A 19760-nucleotide genomic window follows, 5' to 3' on the forward strand; every position below is an offset into this window, starting at 1 on the left:
ACAAAAAGGCAGCTGGTAACTGCCTAGTCATTGATTCTGTAACGTGTTTGTTGAATCTCTATCTGAATATCTGAATGGCTATCCCACAAAATGGCCAATAATGAATCTGAATCTGAACAAATTAATGAAGCTAATGATCTTGTGTGTCTTTAACCCACTAAAAACAGCTAAAAGCTACTGCAACCATTTCTCATCACTGGTCCAAGTAGAAGATCTCTCCTCGAGGAACAATAACAGCGCTGCTGTTATTTTAATTTCTATTATGAAACTGTTATCAATATAAACTTCACACTACAGTCACAACAGTCCAAGTAACCCGCTAATCACATAAAAACTGTAAATTTGAAGCTACAAGCAGCAAGTGATGTAATTTAATGAAACACTTATTGTTTCATTACATTTTTAATGATCAAATATACTTTAATTTTGCATTGGTTGACCATCACACCACATTAGTCAGTGTTTATTTCTAAAAAAGGGTTTTTAAAAATTGCTGTTGTGATGTTAACAAATTTTAACAGAGAAATTTCAACCCTCACCTCAGCAGGATGATTATATCAGGCTACAGTGTAACAGAAAGGAAGCTACAGTGCAGCATGTGTAACACTGTTGATAAATGTTTCAAATGGTTTGTAAGACTGAAGACATAACAACAAAAGTAAATCATTTATCTTTATTTAAGCAATAGCAAACTTTATCAAAGAGTACAAAACTTCAGTCGATCTACTGTTATGAAAATATGCTTACATATTCTGGAGGACACAAAAATTACATTTCTACCATAGAAAAACTCGGTAGATTCTTCATTAATAATCAGTTCAACATTCAGACAGCGGAGGATGATGCACATACCCCCATACAAAAGACAAGTATTAGAGAATATAATGGGCATTAGTGAGAGCTGCTCTAAGTGCGTTTCTGTGCAATATACAGTACATTAATGAAATTATATTACTAATGATAAAAACCCTGTAAAAATATTCCTTTATTTGCTTTATCAATGTTAAGAGTCTGAACAGATCCTTACCTACACCGTACATCTTCACCTTCACCAGTGACAAACACCATACAGGCGGTGATTAAAGTATCATTTCTCTAATAGCAACTTGTCAGCAAAAACGTCCCAATGAAAAGGAGAAAAAAGCTTCTGAGGTTCACAAATGATTAGAAATGCTTGTAGGCAATAACAGAAGTGCTTATTTGTAGCTGTATATATTTAACCTCTATTTATATATTATATATTTAACCTCTTAGGACCTGGCGTCCACATATGTGGGCATCACATTTTGGGTTGTCTAGACCAAAATACTAAATCTTGCTCTACAAGGGCCTGAGATTCACTTACGAGGATCCTCCCACTGTTCTATCGAAATTTAAAACAAATGTCCTCATATGTGGATCTCAGTTTCCTCAGAAACAAAAATCAGGTAAAAAAAAAAAAAGAAATCAGGCAATTCTTTGTTTTTACATTCATCAGGTCCCAATGAACCCAAATAGCAAAGAGAAATTAAAAATGCTGTCATGAAAGAGTTCGGGTCTTAGGAGGCTCAAGTATTGATTCATCGATACTTTATTAGTCCTCACAGCTCAGGTGAACATAACCTTCAAAGACCTGCTGTGTATCAACACTTCTCCTGTATTTGAAACATTGATCCGTCTAGAAGAGCTCACAACATAAGAGATGACTAAAGCCAGACGCTATGCTTCCAGTTTTATTTACATAAATCCCTTTGGATAGCAAGAAAATTACCTTAAGAAACATGAAAGGTGTTAAGGCACACAGAGAATCTGTGCGTAGCAAGAGTTCACACACAAATCCATGATTGATCAATATTTTCGTACCTGAATTTGTTTGCACTGTAGAAACAAATGAAGAAGTACCAGGTGTACAAACCAACACAAATGGCTGCCGAAGGACATTTAACCTCTATAAAACGAATACGACTACAACTAAAGCTACTATTAATAGTATTAAGAATTGTTCTCATTATTATTATTGTTATTATTATTGTTGTTGTTGCTTTCATGTAATATTAACAGTTTTACAAAACACAACATGCTCAGTTACAATTAAATAAAAAAAGTAAATTGTATGCAAAGAAAACAAAATACTAAATTGAAACATTTATTCCAGTATTTCTTTGATCTTTTTTGTCTTTTATCAGTTTATCCTCCCTAAAATTATCTTATTGTTCATAAAAAAAGACTTCTATCACTTGCAGTCTAATTTTTTGTTTGTTCATAAAGTGACTTTTGTCATGTGGAGCCGACAGACTTTTTCTTATACTCATCTTTTTACATCAGTTTCTTTTTTTACTTGAGTCACAGTGAGTGTGTCTCTCCCTTAGCGGTGCAGGCTGCTGTCTCACGACATTACTGCATTTTCACTTCACCTCCAGGTAAACTAATTTATTTATACAGGGAAATGGAGGAGTGGCTGTATGTTTTATGCATATTGCACACGGCAAGCATGAGCGTGTTGATTTAGAGTCTGATTTACTACCAAAAGTAAATCATTTATCAAACACGTGCGAGGACAAAATTAGCCAGTGCATTTGTTGCTTAGGGTGAGACTGTTCCCACGCACATATTAGTAATGAGGGCTATTATTTTATATCTACAAAAGAAAACACAGTAGTAAAAAAATATACAGTAACACATTACTTTTCCACAAAAAGTTCCACGTGCAGCAAAACCATCGACAACAACACAGTTTTGTCCATCAGACTATTCCAGCCATTCATTCAAACCCTCTTTAATACTGCTGCACACCACAGCGCATTTAAAAAGCATAACGCTCAAAAACTCTCTGATCTTTACCTTAAAAGCACTTTGAGGTGACTGTTGTTGTGATTTTCTATATACAGTACTGTGCAAAAGTGTCAGGCAGGTGTGAAAAACTGTTATAAAGAACACTTTCAGAAATATAAATGATTGTTTATTGAACCCAAATGTATTCTGCAGCAGGACAGCAACCTACCATAGAACCAAGTCCGCCAGAGCTTATATTATATTTTTACATGCTGTGGAGCCATTTTTGGGAGCATTTCAAGTTGCTATACATCAATACAGCCATTACAGCCTAGATTTTAATAATATGTCTGCATTAAGTGCATAGTAATTACATAAATTGCAAAAAAGTGCAATAAACTACAAAAAAATTGAGAATCGTTTTTGTTTTTTAACATATATTTCTAGTTAGAGAAATTTAAGAGGCTTATCCCTCAAAACTGTGAATACAAAAAAGTTGCACAAAATAGTTTCCCACCACAGGAAATTTATTTTAAGTGTCTTCATAGTTTTATTTTTAAAAATACACCAATTTTTATATACTACAGGAAAAACGAAAATAAATATTATAATGCAAATTTGCAAAAAAGCAGCATCTGCATCAAAATAAACTATTTCCAGCAGTGCAATATGAGTCCTAAGCATCCCAGAAACCACACAGAAAGTCATAAAGTCAAAGATAACTTTTAAAAACACCAGTATAGGCTCATGAGGCCTTGATGGTAAAAAAACTACATTTCCGGAAAATGACGTCACTTCCGGTTTCGGGCAGGTCATGGCGGATAGGAAGTGTTACAAACAGCTGATCGGATCAGCAAAGCGTGTTTCTGGAATATTATGTTTTTGTTGCTGCAAGTGCTTTTTATGCAATTTTTTGCAAAGCTATATGTGGAAGGAAACTGTGACCGAGGACAAGCTGATGGCATAAGATGTAAGTACAACTCCTCCGGTTTCACACGCAAAAAAAATTATTGCGCTAGCTTACGCGGGATTTAAAAATAGTCAAGCAAAACAGAGCGTGCCCGCTCCGACCGGCTTTAAAGGGTTAAGAACGATCTTCTGCGTAAAGAACAAGAAGTACTGGAAGTGATGCTCTGGCCCCCACAGAGCCCTGATCCCAACATCGTCGAGTGTGTCTGGGATTACATGAAGAGACAGAAGGATGTGAGGAAGCCTGCATCCACAGATCTGTGGTTAGTCCCCCAAGATGTTTGGAACAACCGACCAGCCGAGTTCCTTCAAAAACTCTGTGCAAGTGTACCTAGAAGAATTGATGCTGCTTTAAGGCAAAGGGTGGTCACACCAAATACTGACTAGATGTAGATTTCTCTTTTGTTCCTTCACTGGATTTTGTTGATTGATGAAAATAAACGATTAACACTTCCATTTTTGAAAATATTCTTTGTTTATAGCATTTTTCCTCACTTGCCTAAAACCTGTGCACAGTACTGTAAATAAAATTGAACTGAATTGAATCCAATACAGTGTCCAGGTCAGGCCTGCACACCAGTGATCATAGAGTGAATGAGCTCATCATAAACGACCATCTTCGATGACACAGAAATCCACTGTCCCTTCACTTTTAGGCAAATTGTATTTAGAGGGGCCTTTTTACATGTTCCATGATATGACTGCACTATCACTGTCTAGGTAAAGGGTTTATCAGTTGGTCAGTTTCAGTCAGTGTGTGACGTTCACCAACTCTTCCTTTTGCTTCCGTTTGTTGCACATTTCAGTTTCTTGACCTCCCTGAGGACGTGGTCCGCCTTCTTCAGCTTCTCCATGGCCTCAGCCAGCAGATCCCCCGGTACATCCTCCTCTTCACTTCCATGGTCCTGGGACACTTTGCTCAAGAGCTTGCTCGTCTTTTCCATCTCTAGAGCCACTTCAGTCTCAAGTTTAATGACATCATCGCTAGAACCTCCAGCACTTACAGCTCCACCTCTGCTAGACTCTTTCATCTGATTACAGACATCCGATTCAGACAGCAGATTCCCAATTGAGGCTGACCTGCCCTTGGCTGAGGGCTTGAGAGGAGGGATGGGTTTTATGTTCTTGGAGCTAACCTGAGGCACTGTTGTGACCTGTGCTGGTCTTAAAATAACCGATATCTGAATGCTGTCCTCACTAGCATCCACCACATCCAAAGCAGAATGGCTCCCCCTGAGTGCAGCTGTAGCAGCTACCAATGTGTCTTGACTTCCAGAGCCTTCACTCCCATCATCTGAGTGCTGACCACTGTCTACAGATTTCTCATCTTGCTTTTTTTTCTCCCCGGACAAGTGATAAAGCAGTGGACTCAGGGTAAGGGTCTCAGTGGTTGAGTCGTTCAAAGAGGGGACTTCACTCTCGGCCAGTGCGTCTTTTGAATCGACAGAATTGACTGAGGCAGTATTGTCGGGTCCCTCTTTAGGATCACTCTTAGCCGAGGTGCTCTCTATCCGCTGTATGTCAGCCTCGGCACATTCATCAGGCTTTTTGTTGAATTTTGGATGGGAACTTGGACTCTTTCTCAGTGACTCTGTGAGTATTTGTTCCCCACAGTCAGATACCATCTTTGTGTTGCTGCTAACTGTTTCTTCTGTGCAAGGACTCTCGTGTTTATCATCTTTCACATCAGGTGACGTTTCTTTAGCAATCAGCTGCACTGCCTCATCTGTTTCTGTTTCTATAGTCTCCTTCCTACTGTCGTCTTCCTTCTCATTATCCTCATTACTAATCCCTTCAACCTGCTGGTCTGTCTCAGAGCCAGAATGGGAGGGCTTCTTCTCCTTGGATGGAGGCATAGGAGGGTGAGAGTGTGGCTTGGACTGTAAAGCGTCAGAGCTGGGTTTATTGGGAGGCATTGGTGGTGGAGCTGCCTTTTTACTGGCATCAGAACTCGTTTCAGAAATCTTCTCATGTTTTGCCTCTTCTGTAGTTTCTTCAACAGGTGAAGCGCAGGGTTTTGCTTCTTTCGATGGGGGCATTGGTACCTTCAAATATTATAGCAATTATAGCAAGGCCATGATATCCAAACTCAAAGACATGCACAAATGTTACAACATTTCACATTTTGACATACCTTTTTCTCTGAACCATCATTCTTTTGAGGTTCAACTTCAAGTGCTGTGCTGGGTTTAGCCTCCTTGATAGGCGGCATTGGAGGTTTGATGACCTTTTTTTGGGGACTGACGTCTGGATCTGGCTGAGCTTCCTCCTCGGTAATTGACACCAACTGTTTCTCTTTGGAGGTCTCACTGCCATCAACATTGGCATAATGTGCTCCATTAGGCATTACGGCATCTTCAAGGTCAAGATCCAAGCGCAGGATTCCATCAGATGACACATCAGCTACCTAGAAGAAAAATATACGATTAAATGACACAGAGCACACGGACAGGAAAGGGTGAAGCTCAGGAAATTTAAGGAACCTACGGGAACAAGATCAAGGCCAAACTAGAATAGAGCAGTGCCAAGGATTTGTGGAGTATCCATCCATCCATTCGCTTCCGCTTATCCTTTTCAGGGTCGCTGGGGGTGCTGGAGCCTATCCCAGCTGTCATAGGGCGAGAGGCGGGGTACACCCTGGACAGGTCGCCAGTTTGTCGCAGGGCCAACACACAGGGACAGACAACCATTCACACTCACATTCACACCTAGTGGCAATTTGGATTATCCAATCAACCTATCCCCACAAGCTCCACTCCATTTGTGGAGTAGTGCAAATTAAATCAGTAGGTTCAAGGTGAGAGACAAGCAGCGGGCAAATAAGCTAAAAGTTTCTTTATGAGAATCTGTTTACAACCCTCTGCTGCCTCCTCCATCACACACCCTTGCCTTCACAGACCATCACTACCCTCACTGGGTTTGCTATTCTCCTTTCACCCCATGTGAACTCTGTGAATTAGACTCCACCCCCTTACCTGATAAACAGTCCCTGCTTGATTGTGATAGCGGACACAGCAGTATTCTCGGGACCTGCTAGCCAACACGTTTGAGTGTCAAACAGGAGAATACACCAGTGTTTCAGATAACATTCACCTCATGGAGGAAGCTGTACTGCAGAATGTTGCACAATCTGAGGCTGTGCAGCCTTCTGCCTGAGGGAAGGAGGTGAACAGTTCATGGGGTGGGTGGAAGGGATCCCTTGTGTTGTTCAATTTGAGAACTATTTGCCATATCGTACGATATCATCCACATGCATAAACTAAGATTTACAAATGCGTACAGTGATTTGTGTCTAACTTTAATCATTTTGGGGCAGATTTCAGCACTCTTTGTTGCACCTTCTTGTCAGAATGGTCTCCACTACACAATAATAAAAATAAACCAAAACTATGCTGCTTCAACCTCATTATTAAAACAAAACAAACAAACAAACAAAAACAGCTGTTGATGGCCTCATGAGATATGCAATCATGATGCAATCATCTTCATGATGCAGAGACCTTACTTTCATTTAGAATAGAATAGAAAAAAGTAGAAAAGCCCACAAACAAACAGCAACTGAACGCTGCAGTAAAGACCTGCAGAGCATTAAAAAGGAGCAAACCAGCATCTGGTGATGTCCGTGAGTTTAAGACTTCAGACTGTCATTGCCAGCAAAGGGTTTGCAGCCAAGTATGAGAAATGAACATTTTATTTTCAGTTAGCTAATTTTTCCAATTACTTTTGAGCCCCTGGAATGAATATGTTGTCTTAAAAATGCTCTAGTTCTTCACATTTTGATGCAATCTTTTTGTTTAACCTGCCGAATTAAAGCTGGAAGTCTGAACTTCAATTGTATCTCTTTCACTTAAAATTTATTGTGGTAAAAAATGTCTTTTTAAATGATTATTGTAATGAGGGCATAAATCAGAGGCAAGCTTTAGGAAAAGCAGTACACAAATGACTTTTTGACTCAGTCTTGTAGACATCCAGAGTTTCAGGAAACAAATTCATCATCACGTCATCAATGCCAGTCAAGTAATAAAATTGTAGGCCAACAAACTGATCTTAAAACTAAGGATATTTCCTTTATTTTCACTTTTTTAGTTCACAGATCGAGATTCAACCCAGAACCAGGAAATGGAGAGGATTATGGGTTATGGGCCTGGATCCGTTCATAGTGGCTTATTTTGTTCTGGGATGATCTGTTAAAAAAACGTCATCCTTCCAAAACTGTCCTGAAACATGTCAAATCTAGATGACCAGATGCACAACTCTATAAAAGCAAAGGCATTTGTGACATGTTTGCCTTTTTCTGAGAAAACTTTACATTCAAAAAACCTTTTTTTTTAGTTAAATGTGAAACTATCAGTGAAGGCTGACATCAGATCAAATCATAAATACTCACACTGGGAACATTAAAGTGTTTCTGATCTTAAACATTTAATTTAATAATGGCAGAAACAATTGAATTCTTTATTATTGGAATTATAGAAAAAATGAAATGTTCATAAATAAGTGCAGAAAAACCTTTTATTGAATAAATCTGAGCAGAGGGTGGATCCACCTCGTGTCTGTTGCTCTCACAGGTCCATCAGTAAACTGTCTAATCTGTTCCTTCACACCTTTTCTCTTATATACATTATGCACATTTTGAATAAATACATTTAAAATGAATGTAAAATTAGGATTCAGCTTCATCTAATGAAAGTAGAAGCTGGCTGAATGATGATCGTGGATATAATAAAATGATACATATTATGTCTGTGATGATGACAAAGCTGATTAAAATGACTCTTTTATATCGTGGTAAACACTGAAACTTGTTCATATTTCTTAGATCACATAACCTTAAAACTCACTTTTTGTTTACATGTTGCCATGGTGAATGATAATCACACTTAACTCATGCTTAACATCCTCGGAGCTAATTGAACTTGCTCTGATTGGCTGTTTTGGAACAGGAAACAGGTGTTTTGCCAATGTCAGAGTTAATAGAGATTGACAGACCACGTGACTTTCGCGCATTGCATGCCGGGAACTCGTGGCAAAACAATCCAAGTACCGCATCAAATGCAAGCATTTGCAGCACCGCAAAACGTTCATTCTTCGGTTCCAATAAATTCTTGCTTTTTCTTTGCCCCCCAAAAAAGTTATGTACAAAACGAAGGAGAACAATGCCGGTCCGTACAAAGACAGACTTGATGAAAAGTCAAAGAAAAGATACGAGGAAAAAATCAAAGGAGTGAAAGGGTTATACCCTTACGAGCACACAGAGTGGACAAAAGACGTTAGCGTGCTGCCCAACTTTCACCACGCTCATATTTATAATTATACGGTTCTTGGAGTGAGTGCATACACTCATGAAGTTTAGTAACTTCAGGTCACTGCAACAAGCCCAGGTACAGTTTACCGACGGATGGGTACAGGACCATGAAATGCACCGTGTAGAACGAAAGACCATCGTACGTATCATAAGTTTACCAGTCTCACAAATCGTCTTCATAAAGACACATTCGTTAACCGTTTATTAATAGGACCTTTGAGCTCAACGGTAATTAATTAGTAGTGGAAATAATTTCTGGTTCGCATTACAGAAATGTAGCAGTGACAATAATATTGTATGCTTATAATATAATAACAATCTGTTATTATTATCAGAGGGTGATACGTTGCTCTTACTCTCAGACATGGCTGGGCTTATGTTATTGTTGCACAAGCAATGACATTGTGACAATATAAGTAAAATTGATATTGTGAAAAATTTATAACAATATTATCACAGGCATTATTATATGGCACAGCTGCAGTCAAAGCCCCCTACTACCATAAATGGTCAAATATATCAAATCTAAATAAAATAAATATATAAATCTATCTAAAACCACAGTGACTCACTATTCTAATTCACTGCGGTTGGCAGCTTATTTTTAATGTACTGGGCCCAAACAAATAGCATTTCTATTAGAATATAGCATCCAGTGGCATACAGCATGGACATTTTTGATTTTAAATAGCAGGTAAATCCCGGCGTTACTAATCACATTCATTCTGGCTCTGCATCTTAACACAACACAACCTTAGTAATGTAGTTACGTTGATTAATTACGATGTGGGTTTCATGTCAGTTAATACAAATGAATCAGAGACCCAGGTAACCACGGAAGCAAAGTTTGTATTAAGAGCAAATTAAAACAAAAAGACACGTTACACGTTACGGCACCATTTCAATTTGACACGCACCTCTTTCATGTGTATCCTGGTCGGTGGACGCCGGTTGCGGTTCCCTTTGGGTCTTGTTCGAGTAACGTGCTCTAAGTTGCTGCTTTGATCAATCTTCACCTGTGAAAATAAGAAATAGTTTGAGTTTTAAAACTACATGCTTATTAAAACCGAGAAAGACAAGATTTAAGATAAATTTATGGCTCTATCGCATGTTTACCTCATCAAAAATTTTATTCTTTGCTCGATTAATGCCATCACTGAGGGCTTTAATCCAAGCCTCCTTGTCCTCCACTGTCTGAGCCTGGAACTTAACATCATGGACCTGTGAATGAATGAAGTAGACAATAGTCAACTCAAACTAAGGTAGATAATCGAACAGAAGATCTGCGACACAATAACAGGAGTATTGACAGTTTTTTTTCTTCTATTTATAAAAACTGTGCTCATTATTGTGTTTTTTAAGAATAAGAAATAATCTATTTAGGCCACAGGCCCTTACGTATGAATTCTGGTTGTGCTTACTGACCATGAACCGATTTTATGTGGTACACGGCGCTCAAACATCTGTCAAAAAATGTTTTAGTACGACTTTGCTAAGCTACGAAGCCGCACCGCTTGATGGATTGTTGGAGCATTACGTCAGGAGCCTCACGGAGTCATCTGGGTCCTAAACTCTGTCAGCTTCTGTCTAAAAACTGTCTGAATTCTTTCATCTTTAATAAAATGATCAGCGTTGCTGCTTTACCAGGTGTAACTATTTAAAGTTTAACATCAAGGCATCCATGAAAACAGGATTTATTAAATTTAATGGAGTTAGAAGTTAGCAGGAAGTTAGCAGGAAGTTAGCTCGCTAGCTTAAACCTAAACATGATATAGCATGTTCTGACTGAGAGATTTCTGAAAAAATTCAAACGTACAGCTCTGCTGTCACTTCCAACATAAATGAATACAGAAAACTAAACAGCAGTGACGTTTGTAGGGTTACTGAAGTTGGGCTAGCTGCTATATAATGATGTGCTATGTGATTGCTAGCTACACAGCTATGTTAGCATAGCATAAACACAGTGAAGCTAACTTTTTCCACTCGATGAAAGTTAACGTGAGGGTTCCCGATGGTTAGAGACAAATGCAATCGCATGGCAGGATGCTGTAAATGGACCAAACTTCAGTCAGGAGAACAACTGAGATAATCCATCCACAATAGAAGGTTAGTCAATAATATACTGCAACAACATGGGAATAGAGCAGCTGTGAGAGAATTCAACATTAATGAATGAATCAATGGTGCGAAAGTGGAGGAAGCAAGAAGAATGACTGAGTAAAGTTTGACTTATCGACTTATCTGTTTCGCTCAATGCGCCTTATAATCCGAAAAATACGGTAGGTCTTCCCCGAGCAGAGTTAATAAACGTGTAGATCAGGAAAAGAACTCTAACTTCTCTAACTCCCAAAGGTTTTATTAGAATATAGGAAATTTCCTGTAGGGAGTATGACTGTTGATGCTCGTCCTGTGACACTATGTCTGAGAACTGTGAAACACCAAAAACTACCTGCAGCCTCAACTGTCACATCCCTCAATCCTACCTTGATTTTCAGCCACTTATCACATTTGCCAGAGTCTAAGCAGTCCTTGATATCATTTTCCTGTCATATTCCTTCATCATTTATCAAATCAGCCTTTGGAGAACTGGATGCAGCTTCCACCATATCACTCTGAGCCATTTGTGACAGCAGCGGTAACCGTGACCCGCTGTTCATTCGCATCACTGGCTGCAGGCTATTGCTCACCAGCATCGCTGCAACCAGCACCACTAATCTGAGCCTGCTGCTTACCTGCACCACGATCTACAACGTGTTCTTTGTGCAGGCAGGACAAATGTTTGTGACAGGGACAGAAAGAGACAGACTCTTCTCTCACCTTATTTGTGGACTTTGCCGATCGTATGAGTATAAGTCTTTGCTTCTTTGTGAAGGGGCTCTTTAATTCATGACATTTGTCATAGTTTTCCAGGTCAAGTCTCTCCAAGCAGTTCTGTAGGTCCTGCAACACAAATGACTGATATTTGAACATTTGTGTGTATAATTTACGGATAAAGCCAACATCATTTTAGCTTATTATCTTATCAACAAGCAAGAGAGAAATTAGACCATCTACTTGATTATCTGATGTTAAATAAAAGTTAACAGCAGCAAGACTACAAGAATTAAATGGCAATATTGATATAAGTTCATATTCTCACACCCGATGTATTGAAACTTTATATACCTCATTTTCATACACCACAATCTCGGTCTTCTCCACCTGGATGTAGCGGTCTTTATAGCTTGCCAGCAGTCTGCCATAGCCCTTCTTCAACCAGCCGGCCTTGCTCAGGAACTTAGGCTCTTTCTTGAGGGCTGGGTCTTCTTTTGCACCCTGTATTGATACAGAGGAAGGAAGTCACACTCACTACACACCAGCATACTTGCAGGATGCAGAGAATTATATTCACTTTCATTTTATCGCTGCTCTAAATGACGGTCGTACAATATACCTGTACAGGAAAAGAACAGAGGTGTTGATGCTCTTCTGCACATTTTCACCAACGTGGAATCCGAAATGATGAACAACTAAAGTGATTTATCAGCATGAGCACATATTAAAGGTTATATCAAGTAGTGTTACTGTCATTTGTCACCCACAGCCCACAGAAACTGTCAAGATACTGAAGCCTGGATGTGTCAATGTGATAAAAGTGCTGTTTCTCCTCTGCGTCATCTATTCTGTCACTAGTTAGTAAACATAAACTAATATGTCTATCAGCTGCAACCAACCAATCACATGGCGTCACGTTCAATGACAGAAGATGGCTCTAAACATGTTTTTAAAACTTTATCTACTTATTTCTTAAATCCAACTTTTACATCTATGTCGGTTTTTGAGAGCAGGGCTCTCCTCGTATATCAGCGCCTGTGTGGTGATGTCATCTGAGTTAGGGGTGGGGGAAAATGGATACTGTGTAGTATGGTGATATTTTGTTTGCTAATAATGTATGGATACAGGGACAGCAGAAATCGATATTTTGTTACAAAAAGGTTTTTGTGCTCTGACTTCAGAGCATGTTGATCCTTTTTCTGAGCAAGAATCCTGACATTCCTTTACTGTCCAAATGTGTTTAACTTTTTTATGGCAGCAATAAACATGACAGTTTACTTATTTTAATTTAAGACATGTTTTATTTTAATTAAGTTTAAAACTTTTTTATTTAATGTAAAATTATATTTTGTTTTAATTTACTTTCAAATTCTTCAGTTGCTGAAGGGGCTGCATAGTTTTCATAAACTGCATAGTTCAGAATAGCTATAATTGTACCAGATGGTTGATTCAGTTAAGTTGGACTAGACTGTAATACAAACCGTTCAGTTTGTCAACAATAAACTGAAATGAGAGAAAGACTGAGTGTGAGACTTTGATATTAGAGAAAATGAATATTGATAAAGTTTACCTTTATGTACAGAATCTGAATATCGCAAAATATTTTTAAAAATTGCAATAATATCGTATCGTGAGTTGTATGGTGATTCCCACCTCTAATCTGAGTGGCAACAACTATCATCCAGGAGAATACTGCGGCAGCGTTCTGGATGAGCTCCTACAAGTGACGTCACAAAGGACACTCCAGTCGTTATTAAAGGCACAAGAGTCGTCAAACAACAGTGTGCAGAGCACCGAATTCGGATTATTCCAGGCAACTGAGTCATACCACTGAGGTTATCACCCTCACCAAGGAGCATTTGCATGTCATTCTGAATGTTAACAGGATCGCTTTGACCTCTCCTGATAATAATGTTATATAGAGCTATATAGAAAATGTGTTTATTACTGCTATTGTTTGTATGGACATTTGGAATCTGGAAAATGGGAATCTAAATATCACATTATAGTTTGCATCCAATATCATATTTGACCTCTGACCTCACTTTTACATTTCACATCTGCCTTTGATTGATACAGACGTATAACAGATTGTGAGAGCAGCTGAGAAGATCATTGGAGCCTCTCTTCCCTCCATCACAGACAGCTGGAGCACCCACTGCATCCACACAGCCACCAGCATCGTGGAGGACCCCACGCAAACCTCACACACACTCTTCACTCTGCTGCAAGAGGTACACTCAGTGACTGGACTGACACACACACACACACACACCTTTATACACAAAGTGACTTTTTGCACAATGCTCAGTCTTTTGCACATTTCTATTACACTGTCTTGTGTCTGTATCATTCTGTTCTGTTGGCTGTTGCACTGTCTTTGTTTTGGTTTTTTGCACATTGCACTTTACGTGTTGTTTGTCTGTTATATGTCATTTGTAGCACCAAGCTCTTGGAGGAATGTTGTCTCTTTCACTGTGTACTGGACAGTTCTTAAGAACAAACCTTTGGTTTCAGGTGAGACTGCTTGCAGACGTGCAGAGCTTTAACATCTGCTGTCAGGTGTCTTCCTATACAGACTGCAGAGACGATACCAGCACTAAAAACTGTGTAATCTCCAGTGTGAGGAAGAAACTGTGGGTCATTGTGTGATATTTAAGTCATTTAAGACATCGATTGGTTGAGTTGTAGATAAGTAGACGGCTGATTTGACCACAGACTGTGGTGAAATTAGCAACTACTGCAAACTCAAAAATAAAACCTGCCGGTGTACGTAAAGTGAAATACCTCAACGCTGCTGTCACTTTGCTGTTAACTTCCTCTATGGCTGGTTTGTTCTGGCTTTAGAAACCTGTGTGCTGTTGCTCATGCTTTGGGTATTACACAGCAACACGGTGCAGAACTCAGTGGATCAGCTGTGGTCTGGCACCGTGCAGCTTTCTAAGTCAGAAATGATATCCAACCCATCCATTCCTATTCAATCCCATGCTGAAAATGCCAATATTTTTGAATGAGGAGCCTTGTGATAAATCTGATCCTAGTTTTTAAGCCAATTTTTAAGGTGCTTCTGAATGTAGAGTGCAGGTAGATAATGTTTAAATACTGCTGAGCAACATTTTATTCATGGAAATGTTTGGTCAGTTTAAACCGTGATCCTCTTCCAACTGCAAACCTTATTTCTTATTATGGGTTAGGCTAAGTGGGAGCACTCTTAAGCACTTTTACTGTAACTCAGAGTATCTCTTATCTTAGTGAAGAGCACCGCAGCAGCAAAAAAGGGCAAAAATGAAAAGCTAGCTTTCAAAATAAAGTGATAGCACAACTAGAATAGTGAGTGGTGCTCCTGGATGGAATTACTGTGCAGGGCTGATCAAACCCTTGGAACACAGAAAGGTTTCCATTACTCAAGCCTGAGCCGATGCTGCAGCTCTGCACTATGATATCAGATGGTAACTTACAAGGTTCCAATTTTGGACTTAAACAGGAAGTCAGACGCGAAACAATGTTTTACCTTAAACTGCCCACACATGCTTGTGATCTATTACCTCTCCTATCTGTGGTGTTGTGGTTGCTGCAAAAATGGATCAACACCCACCTACCATCGCTCTGTTAAAAAAACATGCAGGGATAAATTATAGTACAGTTACAAAGTGACAAGATACTAAGCAAAGGTATCTCATGCAAGTTGGGTGTTAGAAGAGGATTAGAAAACAGAGTGGGTGCTTTTGTGGAAGTGGTACTTTAAGTTTAGAGTGTATCTGGCATTCATTCCCAGTTTAACTCACACTTTAACCCCCGATAGGCTGGAAGAAGACAGCAGGGTTAATTGTTTTTTGTTGTTTTTGGGGGGGTTTTAGGGGGGGGCAGAACATATTGTTAGCAAGTCAATTAGCCAGTCAGTACGAGTACCTACCACATGTCTGCCTGATCCACTACAAACACCTGAAGTTTAAAAAGGTGCAGCTTCACTGTTTAAGCCTTAGTAGGTTCCACACACAACTGTAGAGTGAATAACACTATCAGTGCTATCAAAAATCAGTGTAGCACTATTATTCAATAAGTCAACTTATTGTATAAAATTGCAGTCCATTCTAGATTTAAACCTAATTTATAGGCCTACATATATATATATATAACATATATGTATATATGACACCACAGACCACAGTGGTGTCCTAAAGTTTTGATAGCAACTGACCTCGCAAAAATTTCCACTTTGTGGTCCTTACTCTTTAGTAAGTGTTTGCAAAGCAGCGTCTCTCTTTACTTCTAGTGAAAACTGAGTCAACTTTCTATGGTAAAGAGCCACAAAACTCTGCAGAACAGCTCATAATCTGTAGGCCAAAGAAGTAAAAGATGATGGGGACAACACCTTTTTTAGAACACTTGCAGCCGTGACAGTCGCACCTAGCACATTAACACCCACAGTCTTGTGTTTATAATAAAGTGTCATGTATGCTATATTAGTGCACACAGTTCTTAATTTTTCATATTGAATATAGGGGATGAAAACTACTGAAATGCACTTTGGACTCACTGTTCTCCAAACAAAGATTAGCACAACCAAAAACACCAGTTCAGCAGCTCCTGTTATAGCATTTATCTGCCAGTACACTGGCTGTGTTTATGACTGTTAATGACTTACATATCATTGAGACTCATAGTTATAAATCGGGCCTCTTTTTTGTATACATCAGTGTCAGCTAGCTGCCGCTCGTAGTATTAAATATTCCTTGCATTTTATTACAATTAAACTTACACAATATGAGATCCTTGATGTCCTGGTATGTTTTGTGCTGGTGTTTTAAAAGAAGTTTATGCCCTGCTTGATATGGAAACAGCATTTTGTCCATTGCTTACTATGAAAGGTGGACCCAAAGTATGATGGTGTGCAGACATGCATCCATTGTAGGGAAGAAAGTTTGACTGTTTTCTGCCCGACAACAATGTGAGTTTCTTTTCTTTTCTCTGAAGAGGTCAGAGAGGAATGGAGAGTATAGATGACTCAGAGCCACGGCGATTGGTCATCACAGAAGGGCTATGACGCTTTCTGGGTGCAAGTTTAAGAAAATAGGTGAGCAGGGAAGTGCAAATTAAAAATACAGAAACACAGTCACATGGCGGGACTCTCCAGGCACAAACATGCCCATGTACTCGTTTCAGTTCTGCTTTACATGCAGATCACAGAGGGACCTGCTAATGAGCTAGAGACAACCTTTAGTGAAGCTTTTAGTGAAGCTAGCCCACACAGTGAAAATGTGGGACTCAAATATCTTCTCACTGATCTCTGACACATTCTTCAATCTCCCAGCAGCTCTACTTCAGGCAGTTTCTATGGCGTCTTCCTCAGTGAACCCCAGCCAAGCTGGATGTGACGATCGCCACAGAGTCACACTGATTTTTTAAAGTGTATTAACTGATTTCACCGTCAGCACTGCAAATTCCAGACTGAACAGATTGGAAAAGAGAAGCTGCTGCTTTAATCGTGACGCTGTAGACTGAAGGTAGAGAGCAGCTAACAAACAGCATACTTTTGATGAATCCCCCTCAAAGGGCGTGGCGCCACATGCATTAAGTGTGCACAACAAGTTCCTTACATACAGTAGTTGACATAGTATGTGTCTTTCTGACTTCCCTATTCTGCTAAACCGGCTTCCTCAAAATGCCCAAATGTAACTGAGGCATGCAGGTCATATATAGAATACTGTGACTGTGATGTTTTTGAATGAAAAGTGTTTTCAGCAGATGACCGGACTATCTGATCCTGAGACTGCGCCCGCAGGTTGTCATAAATCATAACGTACTAAGATAAGAGAGGCCCTCATTAAGCCAGTCTTAAAACTCAGAGAACAACTGCCAAACTTACACTTCAGCTACTTTGTTGCGTTTGATTCTATTCTGCCTTTTTATCCTGTTTGTGTAGCCGTGCGAGGCTCGGCATGTCCTGCAGAACTAACCAGGCAGCCAGTGATGAACCGCTAATCGTTTACCAGTTTCTCTCTGAAAGGCTCCACTTTTTCTGTATGCGCTCTATTAACGCGGTCAGTTTGTGGGTGGAATTAGCCTGCCTGCCCTGGCTGTGGTCCTTCCACCCTGACTCTGTGCTGGAAGGACCAGATTCCGTGGATCGGTGACGTGGAGACAGGTGAACAGGTGTTTCCAGCCCCAGAACGTTTTCACTGCAGTTGACTGAAGCAGGCAAGCCCGTCTGCTGGAAACGTCACCTACAACTTGTTGCTTCGCATGACTCTTCCAGGAAAAAGTGCTCCAGCTTCACACTGCCAGCACTCTTCGGGCCTCAGAAGCTGATCGCGCCTTTGCAAAGTACATTATTCTACCGTCACGGGGTGCTTTGATTCACCGCTTCTGTCAAAAGTGGTGAAACTGTCACAAAACAAAAGCACAACCAGGGCGGGCAGCACACGCAGTAAGACTCAAGGACTACTCACATCTTCCATGATAAAGACTGGGCTCCGTTATGTGGCTGCTGACTAGCCCAGAATCACTCGACGTCGCCCTTTCTCACCAAAAACGCTTGAGTTGTCGCCTGCGGGCCGGCAGCTGACACATTTCCAGCGCACACGTTAATGAGCGAAAATAAGGAAATAGTCCGTTTATGACACGGAGGGTCGGCCCGTTTTCCTTTTTTTCTGACAGAAAAAGTTCGAAGAAAAAAAAAAAGTAGTTTCCGGTTGAAGTCCCTTTACACTCTTGAACTGAAAAATCTGCGAGGAGGAGCAACGCGAGCAGCCTGCGTGTGTGCGCGTGCAGCAGCCACGCATCCTCGCAGCACGCTTGCGTTAAAGTGGACATCTGCGTCTGCGGCCCCGCGTCTGCGTCTGCAGCGGACCGACGAGACCCGCAGCTGCAGCATCCTTTGACAAGCAGACTCACAGCTCGGCCATCACTGCGTGGATGAAACCGCAGGAAACTTTTCCACTGTTTGGCAGACAGCGGGAGGGGGAGGGGCTTGTTGTTTGTTTGTTTACTTTCTTTTCAAAGTCGTTGCACATAATAACTAACATCACAGCGCTGTGACCTAGCATGTTCGCTATAGTCACTACTTCATTCACTCAGCACTTCCTGGTAGGTGTGGCTGTTCCTGTTGGTTTGTTTGAAATCTGTAGCACATCTTTCTAATCCACAATCAAAGTGGTCGCACAAACTCTGAAATAGAATGAAAATAGACGGCGTATCACTCCAACAAAATATAAAGAAAGCAAATGATTTAGTCATTTATTTAGTTATATTTATTTTAAAAGACATTTTAAGAGTTTTCTGGGAGCAATACCTCAAATGAGGCCAGTGTGGTAAAAAAAAAGTTTTGATGCCAGCTACATCCTTGGAAAAGGCAGAGGAAAAACAGTCAGTCAATTGTAGTTAATTGGCAACAGGTCAGTAAAAAGGACTGGTATAAAAATGCATGTGAGTCCCTCTGATAGAAATGTGTTAGCCCTGCAACAGACTGTTGAGACCTGCACAGCGTGTACACTTCCTCTTGCCCCGTGGTAGCTGGGAAAGGCTGATAAGGATAAGTGAAAGAGAGTGGATATATTTTTATTTCTTCTAGAGTGTGGGGGGGAGAGAAGAAGATTGACAAGGCGACCCTAACCATGTTAAAGAGTCTGGCAACCCCACAGGTAGAAGAAGAGGAAGCTCCAGAAACAGCATAATGTGACTTTGATTACACTGTTTTCAGTGCAAAAGACTGAGCTAAAGACTGCCACAACAAGGACAACACTGCTGATGATGGTTGAAGGTACACACTTGCAGCACACATACCCGAAGCATACAGTCTTTGTTCGCATTAGTTATGTCCTGTCGTTAAGGCCAGGGAATTTCCAACTCCTCCAAAGGTTAGTGGCATCTATTTGTCAGGGTGTCAGGACACATGATGAGAGGAAGTTTCACTGTACCACTG

The 19760-nt window shown here is 40.1% G+C and overlaps 1 protein-coding gene across 1 annotated transcript; it reads right to left on the reverse strand.

The window, feature by feature from the left end:
* Window positions 1-659: 659 nt before the first annotated feature.
* Window positions 660-18498, reverse strand: plekho2 (pleckstrin homology domain containing O2). The gene is made up of 7 exons (XM_087842941.1): window positions 18289-18498; window positions 12191-12340; window positions 11843-11965; window positions 10142-10246; window positions 9943-10041; window positions 5855-6127; window positions 660-5765 (listed from the first exon to the last, which is right to left on the reverse strand). The coding sequence occupies exons 1-7, from the start codon at window positions 18295-18297 to the stop codon at window positions 4485-4487; spliced, it is 2040 nt and encodes a 679-aa protein (XP_087699067.1). The 5' UTR covers window positions 18298-18498; the 3' UTR covers window positions 660-4484.
* Between the last annotated feature and the right edge of the window lie 1262 nt (window positions 18499-19760).

Source organism: Neolamprologus brichardi, chromosome 1, assembly GCF_056152115.1.
Source record: "Neolamprologus brichardi isolate AB-2024 chromosome 1, ASM5615211v1, whole genome shotgun sequence".
Lineage (NCBI taxonomy): Eukaryota > Metazoa > Chordata > Actinopteri > Cichliformes > Cichlidae > Neolamprologus > Neolamprologus brichardi.